Source organism: Mercenaria mercenaria, chromosome 13 (genome assembly GCF_021730395.1).
Source record: "Mercenaria mercenaria strain notata chromosome 13, MADL_Memer_1, whole genome shotgun sequence".
Classification (NCBI taxonomy): Eukaryota; Metazoa; Mollusca; class Bivalvia; order Venerida; family Veneridae; genus Mercenaria; species Mercenaria mercenaria.
The window spans coordinates 18,046,496-18,069,293 of record NC_069373.1 but is presented as its reverse complement, the minus strand read 5'-3'; the positions used below and the strand labels follow the sequence as shown (position 1 = coordinate 18,069,293).

Genomic DNA, 22,798 nt, shown 5'->3' with positions numbered 1-22,798 from the left:
CTTGACCTTTGAGCTAAGGACCTGGGTCTTGCGCGCGACACGTCGTCTTACTGTGGTACACATTTATGCCAAGTTATTTGAAAATCCATCCATCGATGACAAAGATATGGACCGGACACGCCTATCAATGCACTATCCTTTAATGTCTAAGTGTGACCTTGACCTTTGAGCTACGGGCCTGGGTCTTGCGCGCGACACGTCGTCTTACTGTGGTACACATTCATGCCAAGTTATTTGAAAATCCATCCATCGATGACAAAGATATGGACTGGACACGAAAATTGCGGACAGACTGACAGACCGACAGACAGACTGACAGACCGACAGACCGACAGACGGTTCAAAAACTATATGCCTCCCTTCGGGGGCATAAAAATAATATTTTCAAGCCCTAATTTTTAAAAATATATAAAACTTATACCGAGTAAAGCGAACATCAAACAATTTTTATAAGGGGTTTACGTAACAGTCGCGTTTTCAAATGTATTCTTATTAATTTTCAATATATTTTGGAGCAAACTGTGTTTAGTGAAAAACACTTTTAAATAAAGGAATACCACGTGAAAATAATGCAGCTGTGCTTAACTTAGCTTTCGGTGTTATACATCTCATAAAAATGCCCCGTTTCCAAAATTAAGTCTTAAAGACATTGATAGTTAAAATCAGTCAGCAAAACAGTTTACGATTTTAATATTTCACCTGTAAGTTCATTATTAATGCTTATAACGGATGTATTTTCGCAATGAGTAAAGTAAATCGTCTAGGTATGAAAGCACTCTTAATAACATTTAAAAACAGGCTGCTGTTGACTATAATCAGTTCTTCACCTAGGAGATTGCCAGATTTTAAATGATAAAATTGTCAATCAAGTGAAGTACTCGAATTACTTCAAGTACACATCCAGCACCAAAAGTAAAAGGCAAGGGTAGATTTCCCGGAAGAATAGAGTACCCAGTACATGCAACGCAAAGTAGGACCCAAGAAAACTGATTTCAAGGCACGATCAAACAGTTCGGTATATAGATACAGTCACTTTTTATAAGGACTTTGTTACTCTGAATATATATATACCATAGAAGTGGGCAGATATATGTTTGTTTGATCTATGATTCATTCCGTAAAAACCGTAAATATGGGCAGATGGTACCCGTATATATGGACAGTCTAACGGTACTGAAAACAATGAAAACAAAAGAATCTGTCCACAAATACGGGGTCGACGATTTATATATATATATATATATAAGATATGCCGGAAACAAGTAGTCGCTGTAAACAGAGATAACTGCATTGCGTAACAAAATGAAACAAACATATCACGGGCCTCCGTGTCCGGGTGGTTAAAGTCAATGACTTCTAATAACTTGCCCCTGACCGATGTGTGTTCGAGCTTACTTGGGGCGTTGAATTCTTCATGTGAAGAAACCATCCATCTGGTTTTCGATACTAAAGGTCGGTGGTTCTATCCAGCTCCCCGCCCGTGATGAAGTAATGCAGGAAGGAGTACCTGGGGTCTTCCTCCACCACTAAAGCTGGAGCCTCGCCATATGTAATAAGATGTAAGTATACAGAAAGAAACAGAAATAGAAAATGCTATTGTCAAGTATCTAAATATACAAAAAAATGAAAAATACAGTTTGCCGCGCCTGTAACATAATAAAACTATTAGGGTCTGATGGCCCGTTCACGCTTCCGTAGAATCAACAATTATTACACTAATTTTCTTTTTATTTTGAAACTATTTCTGAAATGTCTAGGTCTGCATATTATTAGACGGGGTGACCATGCGCATACAATTAGACGGAATGACCCCTGTGCGTAACCCCTCACTATAGACCAATGCAAATACGACTTTCGTTTTCATGTTTAGCCTATTTACTCTCATTTTCTTTACTTCCAGTAAAGCTGAAGGTCGTCTGATGTCAATTCTGCGTTATCAAAAACATATGTATACCTGGCGAGATTTTAAAAAAATGTGCCCGTCGTCCTAAGGATATAATATAAAGTTACTAAATGCTAATATGATACTGTACGAAAATGAAAATAACAAAAATATTGAGATGATAGTGGGCAATATAGAACCTAAATGTTTCATTATAAAGTATGCACAGGTAAAACAATAGGGTTATTGTAATAGTAGCTCATTCTGGGATGCTATATTCGGCTCGAGTAGATTTTGCTAGATCGCATCTCATGCGGCGCGAAAGCGCCAAGTGTGAGCCGTCCTTGCAAAATCCACGAGAGCAGAATACAAAATCCCAGATCGAGCTACTATTGTAATGATCCTTTATATATATTTATAGAACTGTGTCAAGTTATGCATATTCAATGAAAGTAGTCAGGCAGCGTACAATACAAAAGGTACAATACAGATTTCATTTCTACCTGTTTATATTTATTTGTGAAATATAAGTATCATTTTTGATAGAATTTATCTAGCTCGGCATGCCAAAGCTGATTTGGGATCACGTAAATTCCTCCAAAATTGTTCAAAGCAAATTGTTTAGTGATCAATAACTGCTTTCTACACACTGACCTACATTCATTAAACCACAATATGAAACATTATCAGTCTTCTCTCTTTTGCTAGATTATGGCATTACAGCATTGTCGACCGACGGAAATAATATTAGTAATTGTAGCTTCTCTTTATTAGCCTCAACCCACGTGCTTTGAGATTACAGATAGAATTCCATATGTCATAAGTTACAGCGGATGTGGAGTTTTCACTCATTTTTGGTTTCAACAAAAATATGTTTATGGCTATTAAGCTTTTGAATCGTTGATAGATTCCGACGAAGTCTAGATATAGTAAATATTCTCGCAAAGTGTCCTTTTGAGAAAACTGTTAACAGTAAATAAAGCGAACTATTAAAAATTGCACTTCATTAACCCTTAGCCTGCTAAATTTCTAAAATGGACTGGTCCATCATTCAATATGGGCAATACCATTTATTATTCGAAGGGATTTTCACTGAAAATTTACTGACTGAATAGCGAACAGTGCAGACCATGATCAGACTGCACGGATGTGCAGGCTGATCTTGGTCTGCACTGGTCGCAAAGGCAGAATCACTTGCCGCCAGCAGGCTAAAGGTTAAAAAAGAATAAAATATCTATTCTATTTCTGAGAAAGCTGTAACAAATAGTCGACATTGAATTTCTTTGTACGCCTTTATTTTAAGCTTTATTGCCAGATATTGCATTAAGGGAAAAGAAGGATGTTAAGTCAAGATATCACATTTTTTAAAAAAAAATTCACATTTTATTGTTTGTACTAATTTTAGAATTTTGTCCGCTTTTTATTGTTAATTAAAATAACATGGAATAATTTAACTTAAGTATTCACAGCTATTAATACGCTAGGAAGTACAAAGAGTCAAGGCTGCTCATACATCCAGCGCAAAAGTAATGTAATGGAGAGTTAATAGATTATAAGCTTATATGACAATGGTGGTATTATTTGAAACCTTATATTACATTATTTCAGTAAGAGACACATTTCATCTTCTGCAGATGGTGAGCAAGAACGCCATATCCACATGGTCAATACTATTTTAGCACACACCCAATATGATATTAAAATTGCATTCCATTATAATTTTATTTAATATTCCCTAAAAATACAGAAATATTTGAACAAACGCCACCACACAGGTAATGTTTTAACACATTTAATGCCACTTTGATTTTGAAATTAAACTGCTTTTTTTTATCCTGAAAATTAATTGAATGACATACTACAGGTAAAATATATGTTTTGATTGCATATTTACCGTCATCACCGTCGTCTGCGAACAGGAAAGAGTTCTAAATACTAATAAAAATTATCTTTTGTTCAATTTTAACACCTCAAATACTTCAAATTACTCACGAAATGCAAACATACATATTTCTACAAAAATGTTAACTAAATACGACGGTGTAAAGTCGCTAATATGATAATATGTCTTAAATTGCATGGCGAATCCAATGCCTGCTAGACGCCCGTACACAGGTAAAGCAGACAAGACAAGACAAGACAAGACAATTTTATTGCAACTCATTTAGGCTTAAAAGCCCATCATGACATAAATGTTACATAATACAAGACATACAGCAAACAGTGGTGTACATCACGATATAAAAGTTATTATAAAGAGTTATATGACATGTAGACGAACGACAGAAAAGAAAAAGTCACAACCATAAAACACACAAACAAAACAAAAGCGGAGAAGGCCATCTTTGACAAGTTTACAAGAGTTGTACAACTTGTCATAGAACTATTTAAATCAACAAACAGAAGCATAATTAATGCTTAGATAAGTAGTTTCAAAACAGACGCAATTAACCAAATAGACACTATATACATGGGCCGTTTAACAATACATTTAAATACAACATATATAGAACAATCAGCTCAATCACAGCCTTGTCGAAACGAAATACAAGACCTGAAAAAACACACACATTTAACTCAACCATAATATAAAACATAATAATATAGAGTATTACAGAGTAGACTGTCTAAGTTTAAATGCATTAAATATAAATATTCCTAAATTTTGTATTATTTTCTTATTTTCGGAGTTCAAAAGTTCTATAAATTTAAACATATTTGGTCTAATCCAGTATTTTCTTGGTATATATTGTTTTCTTAAATCATTATACAAATCACATTCTATTATAAAATGGTATTCATCTTCTAATTTTTGACAAATAATACATTTCCTTTCATCTAATGGAGTGCTAACTGGTCTTACCCATCTTCCAGCTTCTACTTGTAATTTATGAGAAGATACCCTTAAACGTGTAACAGATATACAAAATTTATTAACATTAAAATATTCAAGATACGGCTGAAATCTAAAAATTGAAATTCTCTTATACAATAAAGCTCTAGAAGAATTATTTATTCTTGAATTCCAATTTTGTATAAATTGATCATGATTTAATCTTTGTTTAACCATATATAAAAACATATCGACATTACCTACACCTTGATATATCCAAGCATCTACAAAACCCAGCGAACAAAGTAAATCTTTAAGAAAAGAGCACCAGTTACGTCTACCATGATTTTCAAAGTCGTTTTTCAACAATGTGTATGTAATAAAAACATATTTATTATGACCAAGTTGTAATATTTTTAACCAATATTTTACTATATTATACATGTGAATTGTTCTGTAAGATACTCGACCCAATTCACCATATATGAAGTCATTCTGAGTTACCTTTTTAACTCCTAAAAGTTTCTTGCAAAATTGCATGTGCACCCTCTCGACGGATAAATCATTTACAAAACCCCAAACTTCGCTGCAATAGTTTAAAATAGGTGACACAAGCTTATCAAATAATTCCAATTTATGTTTTGGTGATATATAAGTAAACTTATACAAATATTTATTTAATTTGAATATTGCTTTTTGTGCTTGGCCTGCTAAAGTATTTTGGGCTGAACTCAGTGACCCTCCACAAGTAAATACTATACCTAAGTAACAAAATTTATTGACAATTTCAATCCTAAAACCATCATATAGAAATTCTATGTTTCTTGGAATACTACCTCCTTTTTTAAAAATCATTACTTTTGTTTTTGTAACATTCACTTTAAGTTTCCAAAGCATGCAATAAGTATGTAGCAGATTAATATTATTTTGTAATTCTTCAGCAGAATTTGCAAATATAACTATATCGTCTGCATACAACAATAAAAATACTTTAAACATATTAACATCTATTCCAGCTGCATCACTATTGATAAATACATCTTCCAAATCATTGATAAATATTGTGAATAAAAAGGGAGATAAACACTCCCCCTGTCTGACCCCTAACATACAAGAGTACTCTTCGCTTAAGGTATTACAATATTTAACTCTAGACTTAACTGATTCATAAATTGATTTTACAATATCTAAAATGTTACCTCGCAGTCCTAATTTTATTAATTTATACCATAGATTATCTCTTACCACATAATCAAAAGCCTTCGTGTAATCAACAAATAAAGTATACAGTTGCTTCCCTTGATTCAAAAAATGCGATATTAAACCATTTAATACAAATACATTGTCAGTAGTACTCATTTTTGACCTGAACCCCGCTTGGGCCTCAACATATACATTGTAATTCTCAGCCCATGATTTTAGCCTATTATTTATTATACGGGTGAATAGTTTACCTATACTGCTTAATAAAGTAATGCCACGATAATTTTCAACATTATTTATGCTTCCTTTTTTGTGTAACGGAATAACGTAACCTTCTGACCATCGCTCAGGAAAATAACCTATTTCAAATATTTTATTGAACAAAGAAAACAGAACAGGCACTATAGTATGTTTACCGTTTATAAAAAATTCATTAAGAAGTAGATCAGGACCGGCAGATCTGTTATTTTTCAATTCTTTAATCGCAGTATTTATCTCATCTATGCTTATTTGACAATTTAATTCTTGAAACATTATTTTAAATTCTTCGTGTTCATAACGGTTAACAAAATTCAAAATGTCTTCATCCGGAATGAAAAATCTGTCTTGCGGGTTATTTACCGCTTTAAAATACAGTTCAAAAGTAGATAAGGGAATATTTGATTGTTTAATACCACTCGATTCCTTTAACATATTCCAGTATAGACGAGCATTTTTATATCTGGCTTTCAATAGCTCACTAGTTTTTTCTCTATCAAAATTATATCTACATTTTCTTAACAAAGATTTATAATCAGATCTTGCATTCACCATATATATTCTGTTTGCATCATTTGGGCAATTCCTGTATTTATTCAGGCACTTATAAAATATTTGCTGCTTTTCATAACATTCCTCGTCATACCATGGCTGATTGAAATCACAGTTATGTACGCTAGACTCATTATCTATTTTTATTTTCTTCATAAAAGGGGAGGCAACATTACTAAAAATAATTTCTAATTTCTGTACACAATTATCAATGTCACAACTTGAACTACTTAACAAAATATCATTAGATAATATGTTGAAGGATTCTGTATTCTCATCATTCGACAATAATTCAATGTACTGATCTTTTAACTCAGATTTCCATACATATTTATAACTTGGACACATAAATTCATGTTGCGTATCGCTATTTCTGCATTCATCCTCTTCCATTCTTTTGAATAAAAAAGTGACATTCAAGAGGCAGTGATCCGAAACTATATTTGGGCAGTCGACCGAAAAATTTTGTATATTCTCAAACATACTAGATTTACATAACAAATAGTCAACAACGCTACAACCTCTGTTATTAACAAAAGTATATTTCCCCAGATTTACATCATCACCTTTTCGGCCATTTATAATTCTATAACCGGTTTGTTTGCAAAAATCAAGCAATAATCTTCCATTATTGTTAACATGTCCATGGACCTGTAAGAATCGTTTTAAAGTAAAATCTGCGGTATAATCATCTGGTAAAATATCATTATTACCAACATTTAATGTATCATCTGCTACAAAATCTGGAAGTGTAGAAGTGCGGGCATTGAAATCGCCAAAAAGTGAATAGTAACAATTATCGTTTGAAATATTTTCAACATGTATTACCGAGTCAATCAACCGGTCAAATGTATTATCCTCTACAACAGTCTGTCTACTACTATTATCTGGGATAACATAACAAAGTCCAATGAAAACATCTCTATCCAACGATAACTTATTTCCTGAAATCTTAACCCAAATAATGTCATCATGAGAAATAAATATCAATGTATCATCTGACACTAAATTATTTTTAACGTATATAATTACACCACCTGAATTACGTGTCGCAGTGCTTTTAATATCAGATCTGTGCAAAACAAAATGTTCAAAACCATCAACCTGTAAATTTGAATAGACATCTGTCCATGTTTCAGTAAATAATATAATATCATTTCTTTTAAAAACATCTTTTAAAAACACTGAATTCAGTTTATTTGTTCGTTTGCTTTGCAGACCTTTAATGTTCATGTAAGCACAACGAATAAGGACCTCCCCCGCACTGTACTATCTATCATCTCGACTACTATCCTGGTTTTCCCTGTTTCTATTTATAGAAGCTGGGGAAAACCTGTTTCTGTTCAAAGATACACTTCGCCTATACGGACTATATGATTGTTTACGCCTAGTGCGATTCCTTGCACGTGAAACATGTGTAGCCTTAGTGCTTTCACTGTCAACAATTTTCGGGATTGTTTCATCGTTTGTTGATTGTGGAGATTTCTGTGCACTTAAATATGTTTTTGGGATACATTCCTGTGTTTGATCTAGGGTCGTGGATGAATCTCTCATTAAAGTAAGTGTTTCTCCAAATGTTGTTGACCTAGAAAAATCACCCTGTTCACTCTGTGATCCTATGTTTGCTGTTACACTATGACAAGGTAAAATATCTTGTCTACATTCTATTTCTTGTGGCACACTTTGACTGGGGGGCATAATCTGTTCACTATTATTGCATATCATGGGCGGAGGTATTAATTCTGGATTGTCATTCACTGAACTGGTCAACGTGTTGGTTACGGATGACTGAATGTTTGAACCATTTATTTCACCTGTATTCAGCAGATTAGTGAATGTAAGCTGTTGATCTGACTGTTCTGATTGGGCTGGTGCGTAGCCGGTATGGAAAAAACCTGGCGGGGGCCTGACTTGTCTCACACTTTGAGCAAGTTCAATATTATTTTGCGACTGCATGTTATTTGTTGGAAACACGTACTCCTTTTGCTGTATGGATTCAGGTACATATTGCCGAGCTTGACTGTTGCCACTATGTTCACTTATGAGTTCAACGTGAGAGTGTCTGTCATAGTTCACATAATGGTTCCACTGAGGAAATTCATCGTGAATGATTCTACCATCTGCAATTATTTTAGCCGGGTACACTATTGACACCTTCGATTTTTGGTTTCTTGATCGATACTCCTTAAATATTGGCCAAAGACGATATCTTGCAGCCTGGATTTCCTTTGGGAGATCATAGTCAATAGAATAGCCAGGAAAGTCTTTTAACATGTATACTCTGCTCATGATATACTCTACATCACCATAGTCTCTAAAGTTAACAATAATGGGTCTCTTATTAAAATTCTTACCCATTCTTTTTGCTCCCAGTCGGTGTGCTCTGGCTATGTAAATATCCCGTGTGTCTATATCCAGTTTCGATTCCAAAAATTCACTGATCACAGTAAAGCACCGTTCATTTCTACCTTCAACTATGCCTCTGAATATCAAGTTATTCCTCCTGGAGCGCGCCTCCAAATCTATGGACTTGTACGCCAGCGCGCGAGTGAACTCCGTATGTGCGTTTGTAACTTTTACAACCTGTCCAATTTTGTGATTCATATTGCTCAACGAATTTTGAAATTTCGCTAAATTTGTGCTACATGTCACTTGCTCGGTTCTTAGAAACCTCATTTCATCAAATAAATGAGTTAGTTTATCGTCTATAGAACTCGCAATGAAATCTTGTCGAGTAAATCCAGCATTTGTAATTCCCTCCATTTCCCGCGCACTCAGACAATGGAAACGATTTTGCACAGGTATTTCAAAGTCAGTCGCTACATCCATAATTCACTTAAAAGTCCCAAATTTTCGTACATTTGTAAGCAAAGTACTCCTAAATACTTCCCCGACATAAAAGTCTAACCTATCCTTCAATATTTACTCAATAAATAAATATAATCTGAGAGCGATTTTTCAGATGTCACCACTGTCCGCCATCTTGTTTAGTAGATATAACATATAACTAACTCTATATATTATCGAAGCTAAGAATAGAATAACAATAACAAGCTTCACATTTGAAAGGCTATGCTTGGGTACAAATATTCCTAGTATAGCGCATTCTCAGTCCGAAAAGAAAAGAGAGTGTAATCCGACGTAATACATCATGACATTTTTATTTGCACCGGACCAGTAAGAAAATGCCACAGTACTTCTTATACCCTAACCCTAGGTATTGTCGTAGCCCTACACTTTGTCAGTTTACGGAGGTAACTACTGCCGACGATCATCAGCTCGATTATGGGAGGAACATGTTCCATTCCACTATTTACTTACATCAAGCATACCGGAACTGACGTACGTGGGCGCGAGAAGTTGTCAAACCCCACTCTTTCACCAGCTTTCCTTCAGTAAACATCAAAACTTCTACTTCTACCGACTTTAGTCGACTACGAACAGGTAAGTCGTATTTAATACAACTTTATGATTGTTAATTACAAGTAGCTAGCAACAGCTACTTTACTGGCGCTGCTACGCGGCCTGTAGCGGTCATTTTGCCAGGAATGGAAATATCCATTCAAAAGGATATGTGCATATATGGCGGCCATCGATTTGAGGTGAATGTCACCTTGTAGTTGAAAAATTTGGTTAGAAATATTTTTTCAATTAATTACTATGATAGGTTCTTATGTATTTCAATTATATTTTAGCTGTGGGGCTCGGATGTTTTCAGATATAAATTCTACTTTTGAGAGCTTTCATTTTCCAATTTCAAGAAACCGGAAACCGGAAATACTTTTTCAGCCATATTGATTTTTTGAATTTTATCAGGTTTGTTTCACACATCTCGAGTTTTCTAAGGGGGAGATGGCATATAGATTTAATCTATTGATGTAAATCGACAACGGTGTTGCTGTTAAAAAATTTCATTGCTTATATATGTGGTTATAATTTTTTATTTTTGACCGGAACTCAAACAGTGGTAAATGTTTTTAAATAAAACTCCCGACAGGCTTAGGAGTTATAATAGATCCCTGAAGGAGCCCTGGGCACTGGTGAGATCTTGGTGTTAAATTTTTGTATTTTTACCACAGGATTTGCAATGGGCATACTTGTTACAGTATTCACCAGTCTCGCTAGATAAATATTTTATGTCTCTTACGTGGAACTTATGTGTGAAATATTCTTTGTTCATTCTTGGTATTTTTACTTGATTAATATGGGCTGTAATTCATTCCGGAATTCAACTTGAATAGTTATTGGTTAGATATGCCGGGTAAATAATCTCGAAACATTTCGGCCTAAAATAGTTGTTTAATACATATTAACCAATTTTTTCAAAAAGAACACTTTGAATAAAAATTGTTCAATCTATGAATTTATAAATTCACTGGGCACATTTTACTGCCAATACTTTTTTATTTATAGGCGCTGATACTGTTCAACACTCAGCAAAGGCCAGCTGTACGATTTACCTGTGTAGCAAGGCTCAAGCCGCACATATCAAGGGTAGAGAAGACAACTTGAAACCAAGTAGGTTGCGACCTTAGATATTACTCCTTCAAATTTTGGGGAGAATATTTGGTCATAGTTTGTCTCTGAATCCCCCTGGCAAAGGGATTCAGCCCAATTATCGGTGATAAAACCGAACAGAAGTGAAATTCCAGATTATTGGTTTTCATGCTTTACATGAAAATACTGATATCACTGGATATATTCACATATAAGACCACGTGTTTAATCCAGCTATACTGGATATTGTATATCTATTAAGAGTCTTCAGGATATATTTAACAACGAAACCTGCTCTTTCTAATCTTAAGGTTTAGGAGCTATTTTTGTTAAAACTTATGTCTGATCAACCGAAACTTAACATACACAGAGCTACAAGATCAGATTTATTGAGAATACCATTTATTGGAAACAAAATAGCCAATAAAATTTTGACTTATAGGCGAAAATACACTATTGAACCTGATTATTTAAAAAAGATAGCACCAAGGGTAGATAGTTCTCTATTTGATTTCTCAACTGACCCTATTGAAATTATGGCGGAAAATGTTGAACCTACACTCCCAAAAATTGCTGAAGAAGAGGAATTAATAAGCTTTCAGGAAGATGTAGATAATGTCATAAATCCCAACCAAACTGAACCTTTAGATATTAATGCGCAGGATCCTGTTGAAATTCCTGTAAGTAAGCCCTCAGAGCTAAATGAACCCAGTTCCACGCAAACTGAAGATCAATCAGGGCAAATAGATAATACTCAAGAACAAAAGGAAGACCAAACACGTGGCACATTAGAGGTCCCAATGGGTCGCCCTGACGCGGATGACGAAACCCGTGAACCACGGGCGAATCAATCCAGACGTCATGGGGGATACGGAAGGGACCAGCCTAATGTAATAGGTAGTTACCAGGAGAAATTCCAGGGGAGTAAATTTAGCCAAAGGAAAATTGGTAAACAAGATAATCGCCAATTAGGGGCCCGTCCAAAGCTAACTGGGAATCAATATAATTTTGGCAAAAGATACTCTCATGAAGATACACCAACTAGAGAGTTTAATAGAAATCAGTTTGAAAGGGAATCTTTAAATAGACAAAATGATGGGCAATTCTGGGACAAGAATCAAAAATATTTCCCCCAAAACCAGAAATTGAAACAAGAAACTTCCGGAAATATTTATCAAAGGCAACAACTCCCTAGATTTCCAGGAAATTATGATACCCCACATGTGTATATGGACACACCCCTAGTTGACCCATATAGACCAGAATACCCGAGTACTCCTATGGGTAATCCTTCAATGCAATCTGAGGATTATTCGAATCAAAGATATAGTACTCCGTACACCCCATATAATCAAATGTCTAGAAACTTTGAAAATTATGGTGGGGATGGGTCATATACCAATTTTCCATACAATCCAAATAATAGAATTCCAACCCATTGGGAATCTATTAGGGCTAACACTCCAGCAAATACGGGAAATTCTAACTGGGCAAATAACTACATGGATAGTTTTCCCTCAAACGTTGGAAACTATCCTGATGATAGCAACAGATCTAAGTCCTCTAGATATCCAGCTCAAACCGCGGATCTAGGTGACAATGTTACTGTAGACAGACAGGGTCAAAGACCTTACAATCAAGCCAAAGATTGGAAAATTCCAAAATCTATTTGTTATGATGGTACCGGGGACTGGCGGGCTTTCTATACAAAATTCTCGTCATTTTCCGAAGAAATGCAGTGGTCTGGCAGGGAAAGAAAACGTGCCTTATGTTGGGTCTTAGAAAGTAAAGCCAGTGAATTCTATTATCATGTCACTAGTAGAAACCCGGAGATCGAATTTTTCGATCTCATCAAAAAGTTTGAAAAACGATTCGACTTCAGAGATCTACCCGAGACATTGATACTGACCTTTCACAATACCAAGCAAATCCTTAAACACCTGTATTTGTGTAGACCGTGTGATCCTAGGCTCTGTCCAGTCCAAACCTATTTCCCCAAGTCCAACTGTTGCTGGATTATTTAGAATTCCAACCAGATCGCTAAGTAGTTTCTGGGAGAATTCTCGTACTTTCCTCGGATGGAGACCAATGGATATCTTGAGTCTAGAATCCGAGGGAAAGAGGGTTGGGTAGCTATCTGGATCACAAAAATTGGCGACCATTCCCAGTAACCTCACAGGAACCAGAGGACTCACCACCTGCCGAAACTCCAAGATCTGAGTAAGGAGATCATCAGGTGATAGCTTGTGTGATTTCTTGAGTACTCTGCTCCCGTACGGTCTAAATGAAAATGACAATCTATAGCATCCACTTCATTGGATCGCATGGTAGAATTGTCGCAAGGATTGGCTGTTACCTGAGATTGTGAAGAATTGGCTTCCGTTTCATTGTACTGCAACCTCGGCTTTTTGGGGGGATTGGGGGTAACTGTAATTTGTAATGAGTTATGATCCCCTGTGGCAACTTCTTTGAACCCTTGCGGTTCTCCTAATGTAGGGGTCCTGACATTTTTGGGTACTTCCAAGTGTAATTGGGCCCCAGTTTCATCACAGAAGGTTGCAAATTCTTCCCTTTTTTCGAGAGAGAGATATTTGCAAGTCGTTACTATGACCCTCCAGTGAATGAGACAAGCCAACGAATTAATAGGTGACAGAGTGAACACATTGGGGGCTTGCCAACCTTGATTAAAACAAAGAAGTTGCATTGCTCTTTGACTGTTATCTGACACAGAGCAGTTATAAGGTAGAGCAGAGTTGACGTTATGGAAATCAACTAACTCTTCAAGACCAGCCTTTGGTCCCAATAGTAACCTAGACAATAACTGGAGACATTCCACCCGTGCTTGATGGAATGCTGGATCATTGGCCTGGGTTTCAGTTTCTTGATCAATGAATAAAACTGAAAGGTGGAATCGATTGGCGTGCCAGCGGAGGCGTCTTGAATGCTTTCCGCACAGTGGACATACACTCCAACCTTGGGTTTTGGGTTTAGTACGGGTTATAGGATTTTCATTTTGAATAACGATTTTGAAATCCTGATGGGTTACAGGAGTTGGTTTTGACCTTTCTCCTATGGGCAGATTATGACCATCATGACCAACAGGAGTTGTACTTGACCTATAGGAACTATTCCAGATAGTTTTGGTTGCTATATATTTAGTACAATTAACAGGAATATTTGCCTTGACCGTACTACCTGAAGTTTCCAGGATTTCTGGTCGAGGCTCTTCAGCAACATAGTCAGGTAATGCGACTTGAAGATTAGCTTGAACCGTACTACCGGAGTTTTCCAGGATTTCCGGTTGAGCTTCTTCAGGTAAAGGATCAGGTAGTGTGATCTGGAGAGGTTTCTGAACTGTACTACCGGAATTTTCCAGGATTTCCAGTTGAGGGTCCTCAGAAGCCTTCATTGGACACTCTCCTTTGTCAACACTCTCCTGGTTTTCAGAATTAGTTTGACCTGTTCATGGAAAAACTTCACTACTCATGACCAAAACTCTATTTGTGAATGTACCCTAAATTGGTCAGAACCTTCAAGAGACATAAGTTGGCCTGACAAGAATTGGCCAAACTTACCTGATGTAGATAATATGTCTGATTCTACAATGGATGCTAACACTTATTCTGAAAATAGGCCCGACAAGAATTGGCCGAGTTCAGTATTAAGTAACGCAGAATAGATAGATCACGACATTCTGACTATACAAAAACTGTTTCTTGTGAAAATGAAGATAACTTGTTGCATTCCCATTTAGATATTGTGGGAACCCCTGGACCAGTCATTTTGCTATGTCCTAGTTCCCACAATCCTTCCATAACCAAGGTTTGTAGGAGTGTAACAACCATATGGGGACATCAGAACCAAGAAATAGTTCAAAAACAAGCGGATGACCAAAATTTGTCAATTTTGCGAAACTGGCTTACAGATGGTACTATCCCTTCCGAAGGAACTATATTTTTGGCTAATTCCAAAACTAAGAAATATTGGAACAATAGAGAAAGATTTTTTCTAAAAGATAATGTTATTTGGTTTAGAAACAAACATGATGAAATACTTTTACTTGTTCCCGAAAATTTGAAAACATCTATTTTAGAATTGAGTCATGATATTCCATCATCAGGTCATCAAGGAAGAGATAGAGTCCTAGCTAAAGTCAAATGTAAATATTATTGGTCAGGAATGAAAAATGATATTGAACAGTACATTTCTTCTTGTGCCATCTGTAAGCAAAGTAAAAAGGGAAGTAAGATATCACGGGCTCCCATGACAAAATTTCATGCTGGGTCACCAATGGAGCGAGTACATCTTGATTTTTTAGGCCCACTCCCAAAAACGAAAAACGGGAATGAATACATTCTCATGATGGTCGATCAGTTCACTAAGTGGATAGAGTGTGTCCCACTGCCTTCACAAACAGCAGAGGTGACTGCTCATGCTGCTGTGAACCAATTTTTTACCAGATTCGGCTATCCATTCGAAATTTATACGGATCAGGGGCGGAATTTCGAGAGTCAACTTTTCACAAAAATTTGTGAAATGCTCCATATACATAAAGCTCGTACAACTCCCTATAGACCCTCTTCTAATGGTCAAGCAGAACGTACAAATTTAACCTTGATGAACGCTATCCGCTGTTATATTGGGAATAACCAGACTCAGTGGGATAAGTACTTGGCACAAATAGCCAGTGCAATAAGATCAAGTGTTAACAGGTCAACGGGCTTCACTCCAAACAAATTAATGTTAGGGAGGGAGGTAAATCATCCTGTAAACATCATGTTTCCCACACCATCTAAAACTGCTGATGTTGGAGAGTATGTCTCTGAACTAGAACATGCAATCTCCAAAGCACATGAGGTAGCTCGCAAAACTCTCAATACAAGTCAAGAAAGAATGAAAAGGGACTATGATTTACGTTTGCATCACAGATCATACAATCCAGGAGACCTTGTTTACATCCTTGATTCAGCCTCTATAAAGGGTAAGTGCAAAAAGTTACAACCCCCTTGGAAAGGTCCAGGTATTATAGTGGCTAAATTAAATTCGTACCTGTACAGAATCAAATTACGAAATGCAATCTGTGTTGCTAACCATGATAAGTTAGCCCCTTGTAATGTCAGGAAGCTACCGGTCTGGTTAGAGAAATATAAAGATAATTTCCCATTATTGGTAAAGTCCATACCAACTGAGTCACGGGGGAAAACTAGTACCTTGTATTGTCTTTGTAGACGGCCTTACACAGGTGAATTTATGATTCAATGTGATTATTGTACCGAATGGTATCATGGCGCCTGTGTGAACGTCTCCTCAGACGATGCTATAAGAATCGATAAATACTCATGCCCGCTATGTTCACGGAGTTAATATGGACCTGTGGATAATCATTATTATTTCAGACTGATTATGGCATCGTTAACCCCCAATTGGGACCTGATTAACAGCACCATCGCTAAAATGGATGCCGCTACTCAAGAAGGTCGCTTACTACACCCGTACCAAATGTTCAAAGACTTGTCTTGTTTATATGGGTTGGGGGAAGATGATTTTAAACGTATTGTTATCCAACAGGCCCAAATAGCCAAGAACATGAATCAACCGCACAGAAACTGGCTTAAAGAGGCTAGAAAAAATGCTAGCTGCTTTTTTGCGGTACAGTGGGTCAATGATGTATTCCCCCCTTTTATTTCTCGTAAGAGACCTGCTAAAAGGAAGGCGGTCTCTCTTAACAATGCTGTACCAGTTAATCCGTCCAGTTCAGCCACTGTGGATTCTATTTTGAGGATTGAACCTGATTTAATACAGGATTCAGCTCTACCGAATCCATTAACACCAGTTCGTGCTGAAACTGTAACTTATACAGGTCAAACTAATTCTGAAAACCAGGAGAGTGTTGACAAAGGAGAGTGTCCAATGAAGGCTTCTGAGGACCCTCAACTGGAAATCCTGGAAAATTCCGGTAGTACAGTTCAGAAACCTCTCCAGATCACACTACCTGATCCTTTACCTGAAGAAGCTCAACCGGAAATCCTGGAAAACTCCGGTAGTACGGTTCAAGCTAATCTTCAAGTCGCATTACCTGACTATGTTGCTGAAGAGCCTCGACCAGAAATCCTGGAAACTTCAGGTAGTACGGTCAAGGCAAATATTCCTGTTAATTGTACTAAATTATAGCAACCAAAACTATCTGGAATAGTTCCTATAGGTCAAGTACAACTCCTGTTGGTCATGATGGTCATAATCTGCCCATAGGAGAAAGGTCAAAACCAACTCCTGTAACCCATCAGGATTTCAAAATCGTTATTCAAAATGAAAATCCTATAACCCGTACTAAACCCAAAACCCAAGGTTGGAGTGTATGTCCACTGTGCGGAAAGCATTCAAGACGCCTCCGCTGGCACGCCAATCGATTCCACCTTTCAGTTTTATTCATTGATCAAGAAACTGAAACCCATGCCAATGATCCAGCATTCCATCAAGCACGGGTGGAATGTCTCCAGTTATTGTCTAGGTTACTATTGGGACCAAAGGCTGGTCTTGAAGAGTTAGTTGATTTCCATAACGTCAACTCTGCTCTACCTTATAACTGCTCTGTGTCAGATAACAGTCAAAGAGCAATGCAACTTCTTTGTTTTAATCAAGGTTGGCAAGCCCCCAATGTGTTCACTCTGTCACCTATTAATTCGTTGGCTTGTCTCATTCACTGGAGGGTCATAGTAACGACTTGCAAATATCTCTCTCTCGAAAAAAGGGAAGAATTTGCAACCTTCTGTGATGAAACTGGGGCCCAATTACACTTGGAAGTACCCAAAAATGTCAGGACCCCTACATTAGGAGAACCGCAAGGGTTCAAAGAAGTTGCCACAGGGGATCATAACTCATTACAAATTACAGTTACCCCCAATCCCCCCAAAAAGCCGAGGTTGCAGTACAATGAAACGGAAGCCAATTCTTCACAATCTCAGGTAACAGCCAATCCTTGCGACAATTCTACCATGCGATCCAATGAAGTGGATGCTATAGATTGTCATTTTCATTTAGACCGTACGGGGAGCAGAGTACTCAAGAAATCACACAAGCTATCACCTGATGATCTCCTTACTCAGATCTTGGAGTTTCGGCAGGTGGTGAGTCCTCTGGTTCCTGTGAGGTTACTGGGAATGGTCGCCAATTTTTGTGATCCAGATAGCTACCCAACCCTCTTTCCCTCGGATTCTAGACTCAAGATATCCATTGGTCTCCATCCGAGGAAAGTACGAGAATTCTCCCAGAAACTACTTAGCGATCTGGTTGGAATTCTAAATAATCCAGCAACAGTTGGACTTGGGGAAATAGGTTTGGACTGGACAGAGCCTAGGATCACACGGTCTACACAAATACAGGTGTTTAAGGATTTGCTTCGGGTTTCTGACACAAACAGGGTGCTTATTCTCCACCTAAGGGGAGAAACCCCTGCTGACTTTTCCGTGTTCCACACCGGACTGGAAATCGTTAGTTCCATTTGTCGGAAATCCCAGCCTATCCACCTCCATTGTTTCAGTGGAGATTTATCCGTAGTCGCATCTTGGGCGACGTCTTTTCCAAATTGCTATTATGGATTCAATGCCAATGTGGCCCATTTCGGACCTCAGCAGGTAGCGGCGCTCCGGGCGATTTCGTTAGACCGAATTCTCTTGGAAACCGATGCCCCTTATTCGCCTCCTGTAAAGGGGATCTCCAAGAGTGTGCAAATAATCAACACTCCTGCATTCGTAGGAGATGTTGCAAAGTTGGTTTCCGAAGTCCGTGGGGTCTCCTTGGATCGCTTGCTACAGGCTTCGGTAAAGAATGCCAAGGATTTATACAAATTCTAAAGAAATAAGTTTCAGTTTGACCTGAGTAGATATTCTTTTTTTTTTGTATTATTTTTGTACATTTGTTCCCAGGTTCACTATAATTTTTACCCGTGAAACCTGGTTTCCGTTTGAACTGAGTAGATATTAATTTTTGTGGTATTTTTGTAGGTTCACTATAATTTTTAGTATCTTTATAATGATTTCATTTCACAATTTTGATCAGTCGAAATTCCAGATAATCCTGGAAAAATGGCCTGATTTCATTTCCCTAGTAACTGGACGGATAACTAAATTGTAAATATGTACGTTGGTGTATAATAATTTTATAGGTTTTATTAAATTTGGGGACGTATTTTAAATAATATGGGTTTTTTATATAAATGAGTTTTAAAATTATATTTTCCTTTGGTCAATATCAATAATCTTGGATGCGCATCCTGGTTATCACACACACACACACCAAACTTGGTAATTTGGGTTACCTTATTAATTCTAAATGGTGATGACCGGTTCCATAAAATGGGGAGGAGTGTCGTAGCCCTACACTTTGTCAGTTTACGGAGGTAACTACTGCCGACGATCATCAGCTCGATTATGGGAGGAACATGTTCCATTCCACTATTTACTTACATCAAGCATACCGGAACTGACGTACGTGGGCGCGAGAAGTTGTCAAACCCCACTCTTTCACCAGCTTTCCTTCAGTAAACATCAAAACTTCTACTTCTACCGACTTTAGTCGACTACGAACAGGTAAGTCGTATTTAATACAACTTTATGATTGTTAATTACAAGTAGCTAGCAACAGCTACTTTAGTATACTGCAAGAACCATGATCATGAACGGCAAAAAGTACAAACGCATTTCAATCGCGCATTTCATACCTAAAATGCCCAATTCGGTAAATTAATAGTATGCATATTGAAAAAAGTGGCAATTTATCTTCTATCGTGTACCAGTCACATTGTCTAAAATCGACCGTTATTTGGCAAGTTCATGACAGAAACTATACAGTATTTCGGACAAATATAAATTAAGATAAGACAAGTGAATGTATAGACTTACAAAGTCTGTTGAGATCAAATACTCTGTAATAATATTAATTTCTTCATACTGACATTAAATTATTTTCTCAGAAAAACATTTTCTCTCTAGGCTCATCTAGAGGCAAGAGATATTGTAAATTCTTTTAGATAGTGGTATCAGAGAGGATTGATTTTATGGCCAGGTGCTTTACATTCAATGACTCTAACGACTGATGCCAGTCTAGTGAATGTACAGTGCAAAGAAAGTGAGTGACGTTATTTACTCGGATTTAATACTTTATGAAACTACTAATTAAAAGATGTTAAGGATCAGACATTATAATTTATCGACTTTAAATGATCGTATAAGATAAATTGATATTAATACTGTAAAGATTTTGCAAGTTTATAAAACTGACTGACTGTCATATGCATTTTGCAATAATCAAAGGGAGACGAATTCCCAGTTCAACTAGTTTTATCTTTTAAATTCAGATGAAATAGTTTAATCCAGGAGAAATCAAAGCCTCGAGACGCCTGGTTATTGCGGGTTTTGGCAGATTTATTTTCTGTATAATGGCATCTGTTGTGTACCTCAATGCCTTTCATTTACAGCTACGATAAAGCAGAGAGCATCTGTATTTACATTTTGTCTATTAAAATTTTTGTGTCACCTGTACAAATGTAACTTTATAAAACAAGTAGTACCAGTAAAACCGATGGATGCTCCCAGAAATAATGCATTATTACATGGTGGAATTCACTGACGCCATAGTTTACTCATGTTGAGTAATCAAATGCCAGTAACTCATCTGAACGAAGCGTGAAGAATGTGCATCTCTTATTGGGAGTGAAGTTTCAAGGCATTCAAGCCATTGGTTACTGTGGAATACTCCGGACAAGAAATTGTACTAAAGTATACTTGATCTGACGGTTACACTCTATTGGTAACAAAGCAAATGCCAATCTATAAATATACATGTATGAGAAACGAATACAAATGTGCCTCATATCTAAGATGAACTCTGCCTGACCTTACATTAACTTATCTAAATTGTCAGCTAGAAATCAGTGATGTAACCATGGGCTGGAATACCTTATCATTGATAGATCTTATATAATTTAAATGTTCAGTGTGAATTGATGCAGGTTGAATTCATCCGCATTGTTCATGAATGGAGCTATTTTTAGAAGCATGTGAACATCCTTTTGATGTGATTAGGAATAAAACAAGATTCAGCTTACCAAAAGGTTCCTTCTAGCACATATAAAATATTCTTTTTAAGGGATATTGTTTTAGCATAATGTTGCAAAAGTTTAATAATGCAACGAGGAAAATATGTTTTGTCATTTTTGTGCAAACTTAATTAGATCTATTTAAGAATTAATCTAAGTATTAACAGTTTTATCATATCCCAAAGCTGTTTTTTAATATGAGCAAGTGCAGTACATATTATGCTATTGGAAGCATTTTGTCTTGCAGTCTGTATTTCATTTCCGGATATTTTCATCACGCGACTACACCAGCGAGTACCCGCACACTTAACACAAAGAAATTTCGTACATGTATGCGTTTACGATTCGAAAAGCAAATCAGGAAGTAAAAAAGTACGCAAAAGAAATGACTTGCAAATTTGAAACGATAGAGGCTAAAGGAATCACGTGACCATGGACAATTTTTTTTTTACGTATTTTTTTTTTTTGGCGGGAGTCTATTTTTAGATGATGCATATTCATTTCATTAATCTCGATTCTTTACTGTGATATATTCAATCGAGGAGTTACATGATTTAAACTTTATTATTGTGTCTTCTTGTTCTGTTATTTTACGTAGCTGGATTGCACTATTTAAAGACTGGAATAAAGATTGATTATGCGTAAACACATATTGGGCTAGAGGCTAGATCTGTAATGAATATGCATGAGTCCAAGATGGCGGCGCCATACGGGAAATCGGATTCCTTTGACGATACCCTTGTATCCATTACATGCTCAGTCAAGTGTGACATGTTCACCATAAGTGTTCCTTCTCTTGAGAAGGAACAATAAAGATGCTATATGATTGTCAGAAATACTCTTGTATCTTTGGTAGCGGGGTAAACCCGCAACCAAAAAAGAATAATAATAACTGCTATTTTGCAGAACAAAATCTACAAGAGTGTCATGATGACCCTATATCGCCCACCTGTTAAACGTGTCTTGTAATCATCAAGATAAACATTCTGACCAAGTTTAATGGAGATAGGGTCATAAACATGACCTCAACGGTGTTAACAAGCTTTTCCTTTGATTTGAGCAGGTGGCCTAGTTTCTGACCCCAAATGACCCAGTTCCGAACTTGGCCTAGGAATCATCAAGATAAATATTCTTACCAAGTGTCATGAAGATAGGATCATAAATGTGGCATCTAAGGTTTTTTTAACAACCTTTTCCTTTGATTTCCTTTGATTTGAGTGGGTGACCCAGTTTTTAAACCTACATATCAAAGATTCGAACTTGGCCTAGGAATCATCAAGATAAACATTAAGATATGGTCATAAAGCCTCAAGAGTGTAAAAAAGCTTTTCCTTTCATTTGACCAGGTGACCTAGTTTTTGACCCCATATGGCAAAATTTTAAACTTGGCCTTAAGATCATCAAGATAAATATTCTGACCAAGTTACATGAAGATAGAGAGTCATAAATGTGGCCTCTAGGGTGTTAACAAGCTATTTCT

At 36.7% G+C, this 22,798-nt stretch overlaps 2 protein-coding genes across 2 annotated transcripts; both read left to right on the top strand.

Annotated features, from left to right (window-relative positions):
- The first annotated feature begins 9,955 nt into the window (after positions 1-9,955).
- Positions 9,956-17,871, top strand: LOC123532051 (uncharacterized). Its single transcript, XM_053521278.1, has 3 exons — positions 9,956-10,172; positions 11,142-11,246; positions 16,622-17,871. The coding sequence occupies exon 3, from the start codon at positions 16,629-16,631 to the stop codon at positions 17,394-17,396; it is 768 nt and encodes a 255-aa protein (XP_053377253.1). The 5' UTR covers positions 9,956-10,172; positions 11,142-11,246; positions 16,622-16,628; the 3' UTR covers positions 17,397-17,871.
- LOC128547688 (putative deoxyribonuclease TATDN2) lies at positions 17,840-19,075 on the top strand. The gene has a single exon (XM_053520771.1). The coding sequence runs from the start codon at positions 17,840-17,842 to the stop codon at positions 19,073-19,075; it is 1,236 nt and encodes a 411-aa protein (XP_053376746.1).
- Positions 19,076-22,798: the final 3,723 nt, after the last annotated feature.